The 12,453-nt window shown below is 41.3% G+C and overlaps 1 protein-coding gene across 4 annotated transcripts in view; it reads right to left on the minus strand.

Annotated features, from left to right (window-relative positions):
• The window catches only part of AFG2A (AFG2 AAA ATPase homolog A), a 189,157-nt gene that overhangs the window by 145,856 nt on the left and 30,848 nt on the right, over nt 1–12,453 (minus strand). For all 4 annotated transcript variants that reach the window (XR_003497102.3, XM_027456823.3, XM_027456824.3 and 1 more), the window contains exon 11: nt 10,937–11,146. Coding sequence is in view for 3 of the 4 variants with exons in the window: in XM_027456823.3 (XP_027312624.3) it covers nt 10,937–11,146 (210 nt within the window). In the remaining variant the exon portion in view is untranslated. The remainder of the gene's footprint in view (nt 1–10,936; nt 11,147–12,453) is intronic.

A 12,453-nucleotide genomic window follows, 5' to 3' on the forward strand; every position in this document is an offset into this window, starting at 1 on the left:
AATGACTGTCAAAATCTCCTAGTGTTACATTACTGATAAACTTACAAGGAATTTTGACAATTTTCCACTTGCAAAAGTCTTACTTGTGCATTTTTCAGCTTACCTTCTACCTATACCCAGTTTTCTTGCATTTATACCACTATGCATGCAAGTAACTATGCCTGTAGGTTAATCCTCTTACTACAATGCTTACCTAGTACTTTAATGAGAAACAGCACTAACCAAAAAAATAAACACTTGGGGGTTCTCAGGAGTTGTTGGATCAACAACAGCAACAAGGGGGCGGCAAGTCAGCCAAAAAGATCATTTACGGAAAAGCATTTACTTGTACACTCAACATGCATCCTACCTAGCCAAGCACTGAAGCAGTGACTTAAAACCATGTTTAACAACACTTTTTTGAATCAGACAGCCTGCAGGTCCAGCAAGGAGCAGCTGCCATAGCAGCACACCTGAAACCCATCCATGAGGCACTCCATCCCCAGCAAGAAAGCTGTTCAGTGTCTTCACTGATTTGCATTCCTTCTCCTCTCTGCCAAGCACAATTATTAGTGCCAGCTGCTGCGGTGCCTGTTTATACTCACAGCCCTGTCCACCAGGAAAAGACCGGAGACCACAGGGTCAGTGCTGAAGTCTTGAGCAAGTACTTACAATTACAAAAAGCAAAACAATGGAGAGTTCTCAGAGCATTTTCTGTTTTGCTGTATCCCGTAGGACAGGCTGCTAAAATAACGCTTCTTAATGAGGCTAAGATTCTCATGGGATTGGTAATGACTCATTGACTTCAGCCTGGTTTGCATCAACATTGACCTACAGCCATGACCAGCGATGATTATCCACTGCCCTGAACAAAACGAGCCAGTGGCTTCGGTCTGTTTTCCAGGGAACAGGTGCCCTCATAATTTCACCAACAGAAACAACGTCCTTCACAGCTGGAAAACTGCACAACCTTCCTGTGCTTCAGTGCTATGAGCACCTTCAGGCAATGCTCTGCTCTGAGCAGTAAGGCAGCTTCAAACAGCAGTTATGCTGGAACCAGGAACGTGTGGCAGACATACACCAGCAGTGACAGAGCTTCTGGTGGTCCCTCTTCCAACAGGACCACCTGGTCTTTGTACCCAGATGGGCAGAACACACATCCTTTACTCTGAAAATGTAGCACACTGTTTTTTTGCAGCCTCCCCTCTCCACTCTCATTTTCAACCTTGCAGTAAGTTAGCGCACCGACTTTATCCTGACACTGGCACCACTGGAAAGCACCTCTGCAAATGTTTGGGAACGGATGTATATTGTAATAAGAAAAGCATAAGTTATCTGGTATCAGCAAAACATATTGGCTATGCCACAGTACTATTTTTTATTTTATTTTATTTTTTAGTGTGGTCCATTACCCATAGGGCCAGGTGAGATACGGCAGCAGCCAGCCATACAGGTAAAGCCAACTGTGTAAGGGCTGAAGAAGAGTACCATATGCCTTGCCAGTAGGAAACAGAAATGATGCAAGCGCTGCTACCTTCCACATCTATCCTTAAAATTACTGCTGCAGTATCTAAAGTTAAAATGGCACCTGTAGGCTTTCAACAACTTCAAAGTCTATTGGACGCCTGTATAGGAACAGAATTGTTCAGACACGTAACTCAGGAAGGACGAAGAAAAGGAAAAAGGAAGGTGAGAAGGAGAGAGAGTAATGCAAGGCCTTTTCCTATATTCACTGTGAACATCAAAGATGAGGAGCAAGCAGCCGTTTGTGCAGAACAGGCTTCTAGCTCTAATAGACAGCATCCAGCTGCCCTGGGCCTTTGCCATTCATCATGTTCATTGCAGATGAGAAATGTGATAGAGTGGGCCTAGCAACTGCCGAAGTAACAAGACAGCAGCTTTCACTTTCTGTCTAGCTTTTTGTCAAATCTCTGCAGATTCTACCCAGGATTACAGATTTCTCCTACTACCTTTTTCTCAGAGCTTCTCTCTCATGCCCTTGTTCCCACAAACTGTCTTCATCCACATCAGTATTCTCATGGAAGCCAACATCACAAACATCAGAGCCAACAGTGTACTCCTCTAGTATGACAAACAACATCAAATAGTCTGACATTTTCTCTTCTTTTGTCTGAGCAAAAAATACTTAAAACCAAAACTACTCCCTTTGTGCTTTAAGGTACAATATAATTTCAGATGCATGGAGTTTTATTTTTAATTACGCATTAAAATATGATCAAGGCAACATCAAAGCAATACATAGTGTTTAAAATGTTTCCAAAGAGAATTATTTTGAATGCATGGTTTTGCTGTAAGCTTTAACATGAAGTTTTTCTCAATTTTTCTCTTCATTAAGCAGCAACACCAGGTTAAAGACCACTATGTATTAATGACCTGTGCCCTATGGAGAATTTTCATCAAAGTTGATTTGAAGAAGGTCTCATAGTTTACCACTCACCAACAATACCAGAACTGCCATTCAGAAACATGTCTTTTATTGCAAGCAGCTTAGAGCTCTTATTATACACGGCAATAAAAGGAAAAGACTCCAAAGTGAAAGAAAAAGCACACCAAAGAAGAGGAATTGGTATACGTTTCATCTAATGCAAACACTTGAAACCACAACACAAAAACTAGAAACGTTCAAAGAAGCTGGATGTAGGAACTGAACTGGGTTAGCTCTGGTCCAAGCCAAGCTGAACGTCTGCCTTACCCTGTGTGCACACAGGTTGTCCTCTGGCTGAGATGGATGGCCGCTCTTCCCAGGGAGCGGTCTGTACGCCAAGCAGCCCAGTGGCCATCACCAAGCTGCTGGCTGACAGCTAAGCACTGCTTCCAATTTTCTGAAAGTTCACCTTCTCTTTTCAGGAAACTCATTTAGAAGTTGGAGACTATTCAAGAAATGCCAGGAGATTTTTTATTATTATTATTTTTCAATGCTTTTCTATTGCTTTTAAAAAAATCAAATGACATGAACCGCACTTATTCAGCAAATTGACAGTTGGTGAAACATCATTTTTGGCCTGGAGGTGACCATAATGATTCCTTTAAAACCTGTTTACAGCTGTTGATATACTGACCTAGAGGTGCTAGTAACAAATGGTACAGTTTAATGATGCATAGCTCTGCTCTCTTCTGCAAGAAGGAATCCTCCGTATGAAAGGATGTGAAGAAATAAAACCTGCTCCTTCTGGTCATTTGCACAGTGACTCCAAAACCAGCAAAAGATTTGGAGGAGGAAATTGGCAGAAGTAGCTGTAGCTTAGCCATGCATATAAGCATACCATTTGTGAGCTACAACCCAGAACAATAGTATAAAATCTGCCAATTCAGGCATGCTGCATACTGCTGAGTTTTGTTTATTCAGCCTCAAAATAGAGAGAGTTGTTTCCATGCATGCTCTGTTGAAAGACTATCCCATCCTCCTTTACAAGATGCATTCCCCTTCTGTCATGATGCCTCCCACGTGTTTATCATCTGGATTGGGTGTAGATTTTTCTCTTATATTGGTAACCCTTTTTATAGATATAATATAAATTGGTAGCCCTTTTTATATAATATATAAATATGTATTTATATACATAAAAGAAAAACATCCTTACATGTTAAATATGATCAGAATAAACTCTTGAAAGATTAACTGCTCAAAAGATAAAACCTCTGCATACAGGCTGCAACACAAGATAAGCTTATGTACACATTGTTATGACAGAAGTTCTCAGTATTTTCAAACAGCAAGGGCAACATCTGGCATCCCTGAAGTTAAAGAGTATCAGAGAGTATCAGTAATTTTTCTAATCAGTGCTTAAAGCCACTTGGGGATTTTTTCCACCTGAAAATACTAGGGTAATGACTTTCAACTGATAAGAAATGTAATCTGTAACTTCCCTCTCTCTCTCCCTCTCTCTCTTTTTTTTTTTTTTTTTTTTTTTTAACTGTTGTGACAATCAGGTAAGTTATGTACTTATGCTTGTAGAAATTATTAAACAGACATTAAAATATCAGTCAAATAATTAACGTTTAATTTCAAATTAAGTATATAGGAACAGAGCTGTGCACAGTGAACCTCAAAAAAAAATAAAGCTTCATGTCAAAGCAGTTCTGAACTCCTTAAAATGCATACCCAGGGCAAGGTTTATTTGCCCACATGCAGACATCTGCATCTGAGTTAGACATTCACACTAACTGATTTGGACAGACAGGCATCTACCTTGCAGATGCGATCCACATCACTCTGATGTGCTAATTTCTCAGCCTGCCGGAGTAGTGCCGACAGCCAGCTCAGATGAGCAAAGCGTGATCCCAGCCACCAGCAGCACAGCCTTCATGGGTTAGATGCAACATTTCGGCTTCCCCCACCCCAGTTTCATGACAGTGCAAGTGAGAGGACCTACTGTCACATCAGCAACCGGCTTGGAAGAACTCCTAAATCAGTTATCTTGGTTAAGCTGCATTTTAGACAAACATTCAGTAATAAAATGCAGTATATTGCTTGCTAAGAATAAAGCATCCTTCTTCTCTTTAATGCTGTTTAATGACTTAATCTGCATCGCTCAGATTCTCAGCAGCCTGTAAACCCCAGGCTCAGCGCACTCACCGTTTTAATCACTTCCTCTCCCTCTGCCCTGCATACCAAAGGACCTTAAAAAAACTTGTTGGCACCTGTCTGGTGTTTTAAAAACTTCAAATTAGACAGGTGCTTGTGGGCTCAAAGTATCTCAGGGAATGGCTGGCAAAAAATTGTGAACTGTGGTCCTTGCAATTAAGTCTCTACCAGCAGCGCCATCAAACTGCTAAGGCACTTTCCTTTATCGACCTTGTTCGCCTTCTCTTGACCAGCAAGCTTTAGCAACAACCTGTCTGGGCTTCTTCACGTAACACAGAAGCCAGGATTTGTAGTGTGCAGTGAGCTGATGGGAAACATTGAATAAACTTCATGGCACATTCGGAGAGGGCCCTGTTGGGCACAGCCACCATGATGGTTTGTCAGGACTCGGTGCAGGCACCGGCACCGCAGTATCAAGGGAGAAATTCTGTGGGGGTAGAGATGAAGCAGACCCTACAGCACCCCATCCCACCCACCACAAAGGCCCCTTTGCAAGTCACTCGTGTCCAACAGGGATTTTCAGCGCCCCTTCCTATTCAGCACTGCATTTCCCTACAGCGCCAGCCCTCGAGCCCAAAGGCTGCCATCCACTACTCTGTTTAGGACCAGGCTTGTTACCAGAAGGGCACTATCCATGTGGGATCAACAGCGATACAGTGAAAAAAAAGGCAGGAAATCAGCCATCCATGCTGCAAAACATACCCAGAGCCATACTTCACTGCTCCTCAAGCACCCGATCCCGTGACTGCCATTTTACCACAACCCGACTGCTGACAAACCTGGCAACTTCAAGAGGGGGAAGCTACGTTCATTAATCTTGCAATGTAATTGAGAAGGGAGAAGGAAACTGAGATGGGAGATTATTTCCAAATCATTTTCTGTCTGCACGTTCACTGTTGGAAAGCTTAGGGTATGAATGGAGGAATGCCTTATTTTCAGTTGAGTAAAACATGCAGATAGCCTGAGCACCCACAGTGTTCATAAAGTATCTCCAATTGCTCTCCCTTGTGGAAATATTAGAGCATTTTCAAAGTATATTGTCTCATTATGCGCTAATTAACTAGCATGTTGCTGTAAATGTGTTACTACACAAATAAATATAACTATATGTAAATAAAATTTGCAAATGTTATCGGACGTTTGCCAGTTTCCCATAAAACCACAACGCTTCTTCATTTTTAATCTTATATGCATCGCCCAGCCAGTCACAACCACCCAGCTTTCTTATTTCATTCTTCTACTCGCAGAAATCCCAGTCGGAAGGCTAAACTCTCTTCCCAAAATTCAGTGACAGTTCTTCACAAAGCAAAGCAGGCAGCCTTTCCAAGCCTCATTAATCTGTTTTAACTGCCCCAGCCAAGAGCTGAAGGGAAAAGCTGAGGAAACTTCAATTGGAAAATATTTTGACGTAATTGACCCAGATGACAAACTAAACTTAAGCACATGTCAAGCACGGGGAGTGGTACAAAAGCATCTGCAGGGTGATACAGGAAGTTAAATCAAGCCAAGGTGAAGTCAGAGCTCCGAGAACAGTGTATATTTTTGTAATTACTGCTAATTGAAGAAAAGAAAAGATGCCTGCAGCCCAAACTCTTAAGTAACGGAAAGTAAAATGCTGGGAAAAATTTCTAACCTGTTTATTTTTGTCTATCAGTTAGAGCTCCTAACAAACAAAACTAATATTTTAGAACAGTACGTTACATATCTCTTGCTGTTAACGTCCTTAAATGCTACTTACCATCATGTTTTGTTTTGTTTTTTAGTATTACTTTCAAGATTTATCATATTTACAACAATTATTGTGTCTCACTTATACAGATGAATTCTGAGAAATTTAACTTTTGAAAATCTTAATTTTCTGTAGGTCTAAGCTGTTTTCTGTCAGTATCCCTAAATGAGTTTTTGCTTTAGTTTTGCTTTGAAACAGCAAAATATTAAGAAGCACTGAGCAGCAAGAGGAAAAATGATGCTTCTAAAACCATTACGAACATATACAAGTTGCATAATTTTTCTTGGTATTTATTTTGTAAACTTGGGTAATGCTTGTTGGACAGAAAGCAGAACTCAAAATCCTTTGTTGATACAACCCTGAGCAAAAGCCTTCCGATATCAGCAGAAAGTCTCCCTCTGACTTTAGCAGGCTGAGTAAGTACAAGGTAATGCAGGACACCATCACCAACAAACATCCCTTCTGGTACACTGCATCTTGGGCAACAAAAGGGGCAAAAGGATTTTCCAGTCCCCATGGTCCTTCTGGGACTGGCAGCCAAAGAACAGCTTGTACCTGGCTGATGGAATTTATCTGGGTAGGTGCTGCAGCGGTGCCTCATCAGCCTTACAGTGTAAGAGCAAGCTTCAGCATTCATTTCAAAACAGGTTAATACAAAAAAAGTACAATGGCATCATTGTTAGTAAAGTTAATCAAATAGATATCACAACAATGAAGAGAAAAAAAAACAACAAATAAAAATCAGAGATTGTCTCTCTGCAAGCTGCCTCCCAGGAGGCTAACAGAAAATCCATGAAGAAATGTAATATTCATTAGATTCTTAGCACAACATAATGACATAGGATTTCCTAAAAATAAAAAACAAAAAAATCTAAGGGGTCAGCCATAGCAAAATCTAAACAAAGATGCAAGCCAAATGCTGATAAAATTATCATCGTTTCCCAATCTATGGAATACAGCAAGATATGGAAGTTTCCTCCCCAGACTACTCTTCCAGTATCACCTTAAAATCTCAGAGATCTAATCAACATACATCTCTAAAAAGCAGCCAGTCAAAGCTGACCCTAAGTGCAGGAACTGTCAAAAAGTACAGAGAGATAATCACCAAGTAAACAGTGAAATGAAGCAAAAAATCAGAGAAGCAATGCAGTAATATTCAATTCCAGAAAATTAGATCACGTCTAAAGCAAAAATGTCACATGTGGTTATATATAACAAAGAGGTGTCATCAGCCTGGCAGAAGTTGAAAATTATATTCCCCATCCTATTAATATTTATAGACCTAATATCTGCATACAATTTTATTTTCCGCTGGTGAAAGACACATAAAATACATCTCTGAGGAAAATTACAAGCTTTTGGGCCTGCACAAGAGGAGCATGAAGAAGGACAAGAGTGCACGGATGGCTGATATGAAAAAGAATTCAATCAGATCAGAAATTGTCAATAAATTAAGTGTGATGTTCAACCACCAAAGAATGAAACAATTATCTTAGTTCACTCTTTCACCCCTTTTTTGCTCTCCATGACTGCAAAACACCGAAAACTCCAAGAAGTTGAGAACAATTCAGCTGTCTTTTGATAACAGATTTTGGGCAAAAAAGTATCAAGATGATCACTAACCCCCTGAAAAGCCTCAATGCTACAAGAGATACAGACAAAGGGGCGATAAGAAGGAACAGGAGGAGCCATCTCCTACTAAGCAGTTGACAACCTCCCTCCCAATAAATTTAGCAGATACACTGTAAGGGAGACAAAGAACAACAGTCCAGTAAAGGAATAAAAATACATGATTCCCCTTAGGAATTATATGCAAGATAGCTCTGTAAAAACAAACAAGCAAAACAACTGCTTTTCTCTGGAAAAGCGAAAGGTCACCGATCTTGATGAAAATACAGCTATAAAAAGGTTTTGGCCAGATATCAAAGAGCGTGTTTACAATAGGGCACATTCATTGTAATGCTAACCATTCAAACTTCACAATAGATTTTAGAGAGAACAGGATGCAACGTCAAACATCTGTTATCACATTATTTTCTTCGTCTCCTCTGCCCAGAAATTACATCTAGACTTTGCCTATCTCCCAGACCAGGTTAGAGACAAGTCAGACGCACGCCGTTTGACCACGTCTCATATGGCGTTGTGACAGCCAGCTGCTCCTAAGACATATGGAAACATCACGTTTTAGGAAATTACAGACACCCCAGACGAAGTACCTTACTTAACAGGGGCAGCTGGCCAAACTGGAGAGACATTGCACAGACACATCTGGACAAGGAGCGCAAAGCCCTCCCCGAGCCAGGGAGATGCCAGCTGCACCCCAGTGGCACGACCAGCCGAGGTGAGCGCTGTCACCCTTTCTGGAAAGGGACGGATTTACTGTGTCCACATCGCTTAAACATGGTGTGCATAGTGGGGCCACCTTCCAAAAAAAATCACTGAACCAAGTAAGCAGTTCCCTCTCAGGTTTCAGACGCAGGGGAGAGAGGTGTCATCCAGCCATGGACTCAGATCCATCGCCAGAGCAAAGCCTCCTGCCCACGGAGTGTCCCTGCCACGGACCAAAAACCTGAGCCCCCTGAGCTATACTGCCAGAGCACACACGTCCTACTGGCTGTATTTTCATCAGGATTGCTTATTTAGGGCTGGACCGACTGGAAGGAAAATGCAGGTCTGAAAAGTAAATTATCACAAACAGGCTTCCATTTCAAAAAGCCTGATATCAGTTCCAGAGATGGATATTTGAGACACGATGCAGAGAAAGGGAAAATTAACAGAACCACTAGCTAGGAAGAAAAACTCTCTCTCTCCCTCTCAAAATCATATTCATCTATTTTGGATTTATTGCAGGAATACATGCAGTGGAAATGAATTCATGCCTGTTGTGCTTTAAGAAGTGCTACAGACAATGATGTTTAACACATTTAGTACATGATGGATGTTGCCTTTTCTGTCCAGGAAGCAAACGTGAAGTTAGGGAAAGTGGGCTGTGTTCCCTTCCTGGAGTCAACACATCCAAGGTTGGACACACTCCAGAGATGTGCCTCTTGGAACATCTGTACATTGAATATTCGACCAGTTCCAGGCCCCGGGATTTAAGCCGACAGGGAATAAAAGGCACTTTCCCCGAGCCAGCCCTTTCTGCTGCAGCTCATCAGGGCTGGGGGTCTGCACCCTGGAGAAATGCTGCATTGCTGTATAAAAGTATTTCGTATCAATGCACCTTCCCGATCTTTTACATACGGACCGTACAGCTACATCAGCTATTTTCAGCGATTAAGTTAGACTGATGAATACACCATGGTGCCAAGGCTTAGTTGTAACTGGTTTTTTTTTTGGTGGTGTTTTTTGTTGTTGTTTATTTTGTTTGGTTTGGGGTTTTGTCTTCCAGATGGAGACTTTTATTTCCTCCCCTTTCAGCCCTCAGTGCTTTGGGCAAAACAAAGAAAGAATGTTTCCTTAAGCGGTGCAGGAGGAAAAGGTTACCTTGTTTACCAGTAACCGGAGCACAAAGACCGACTTTGTCTTCAGGGAAGAGGCAGGAAAGCTAGCGTTTCTGAAGGGCTGAGGTTTCCAAGGCTGCTCTTGTTGGTGTGACCGTGACCCAGAGGCCTGTCTGCAGCACCAGGAGGCAGAGGCAGCGCAGGGCTGCTGGCTGCAGGGTCAGCACAACCGCTTCTGCTTCCAGAGCCACATTCACAAGGTGCCTGAAAGGACAGGCAGAGGAGGAAGCTGCGCAGGAACTAGCAACACAGAGAGCTTTGTGAGCGAAGAGATGGTCAACAGAAAAGAGTACGTGATCGCACTGTTGAGGAGGAGATACTTTTAAAAGAAAAATACTTAAACAAATGTTTTTTCTTGCACTTCATTAACATTCTGACACAGCTGCAAGACTACCCCATGTGGAATCGCTCTACTATCTTTTTTCCCTCCTATGCGCCGAAGCTCCGTATTATTATTTAATAACTTCCACTCATGTATTTTCCATATGACCCGCAGCAATCAATTTCATAGGCAATTTCTTCGTGTTTCTTAATGCTGAGAGAACATAGCACTTATCCAAGAGTACTCCAGATATAACTGATTTTGCAAACTTTCTGAGAAATAATGGAATAGAATGATTTCCCCTGAAAAAGGACTAATAGGGCAAGAAAAATCTGTAATATAACACAAGTAGTAAGATGAAGAAAGCAACCATTCTTAAGGAATAAAAAGGAATGTAAGAGTTGAGATGGTATTATTTCCACGCAAGCAATTATTGCAGCAAGAATATCTATCCACTATCCAAAGTTGCATATTGCTACCATTGTTTTAAGAATTTGTTTCCATTAAATAAAGTTTTTAAAATAATGCTAATAATTAATATTTTTCACCAGAATAAGAGAGGGATTTAAATGCCTCTGTATGGCTTAACCCCCCTCATTCTAAGAAAACACAGGTGTACAGGAAGAAAGTAGTTGTCTTCACAAGAAAACACAAACCTAGTTTGATATTTACAAGGGATTTTCTGTAGCAGAGGTAATTATCAGAAATGCCAGGAGCCACTGGATTCTAGCACCGAACATTGGTAAATTGTGAACTGTTATCCCAGAGTTAAGAAACCATAAGATTAAATGTCCTACCTTCACTGCCAAGAAGTTGAGGCCACTTTCATGAGCCAAAGCTTTTGCTATCATTGTTTTTGAGCATCCAGGAGGTCCATAAAGCAGCACACCTTTGGGAGGCTGAATCCCCATTCGGATGAAGGAGTTGGGATGTTTGAGAGGCCATTCAACTGCCTGCTTCAATTTCAGCTTGACATCTTCTAGTCCTCCTATGTCTGACCAAGATACCTGCAAAGCAGATCATTTTGTTGAACTCACACAATGGAAAAAAAAACACTATAAAAATTAAAAATAATAAAATGACAACATGATCATACAAGAAACAATACTTTCTGTGATCATTAGTGAGTCACAACTCAGTTTTTGATGCTGATGTATAATTTCTAAATTACTTTGTTGTCTTCCTTGAAGATTTAATGAACCCAAGAAGGTTTTACCTAGTGCTGCAGAGTAAGGCCCTGGTCCCAGCTGCATGACTCCCCTAAGCTGAACTTCTGGGAATTCCTCCAATTGCCAACACCACCGCTCCTATGTATGACTGGGCACTTGAGATTTGAGTAGAAGCTTAAAAATAAACAAGCCACCAAACAGACAGCTATCTACAGAAATAAACAACATTCAAACACAACTGCATTTAATTTTTTTCTGCTGAAGACACCGGACAGGCTCATCGGTGATACACTGGGAAGCCACCAGTGCGTTCTATCCAAAACAGCAGATGGATCTAAAACCTGCTACACTTCTCTGTCTCTACACAAGCCTAAGAAGTTACCCCAGCCCTTTCTTTGTTCTGTCACCACCCATTCCTGTCCACCTCAAACAGTAAACATATCAAGATGGACCTAAATCAAATGATCTGGTGTCTTAAAACACTCTTCCAAAAATTTGTAAGATGTAAGGCACCCTTCAACTCCAGAAAGACAGCTAAACTTGCAAGGCTGGCAGAGTATAACCAAGACACAATGCACCACCATTTGCCTGACTCCGAAAATTGCCATCACTCCTGGTTCATCCCAATTGCTATTTGCCTGATACCATAACAAACTGGAAACTCAAACTGGAAAGTCCCTGAACCAGGGGACCCAATTCAGTCTACTACTGAAGAGGAAGAAAAGAACATTTGTGAGTGGTGCAAGCACTTTTGTGTAAGTACAAGCAAACTGCAAACAAAATAAAACTTCTCTTCTATTGTCAGTCTTTGACATAGAAGAAAATTACAAAGATAAGGGAGAGTAAACACAGAAAATCAACACATAGGGGTCAACCCCTCAGAAGTACTCCGAGATTAAAGGCTAGCTGGAAGGTGAGGAGCTGCTGATCTGCTGCCAGCAGAACACGTTGTCTCTCACACTAGGAACATGCTACAAGAACTCTAGAAAAAAAATCCCTGTATTTCTTCTTAGTGACTAACAGCTTCTGGTTCTTTGGTTCTTAAATAAATAATTACTTTATAAGCCTGAGGAAGTAAGAAATATGTACAGCTGATAGCCACTGCCCACTGAGAAGGATCTGAGGGCAGAGGGATATGCCAAGGG

This window comes from Anas platyrhynchos, chromosome 4 (assembly GCF_047663525.1).
Source record: "Anas platyrhynchos isolate ZD024472 breed Pekin duck chromosome 4, IASCAAS_PekinDuck_T2T, whole genome shotgun sequence".
In the NCBI taxonomy this organism is placed as follows: domain Eukaryota; kingdom Metazoa; phylum Chordata; class Aves; order Anseriformes; family Anatidae; genus Anas; species Anas platyrhynchos.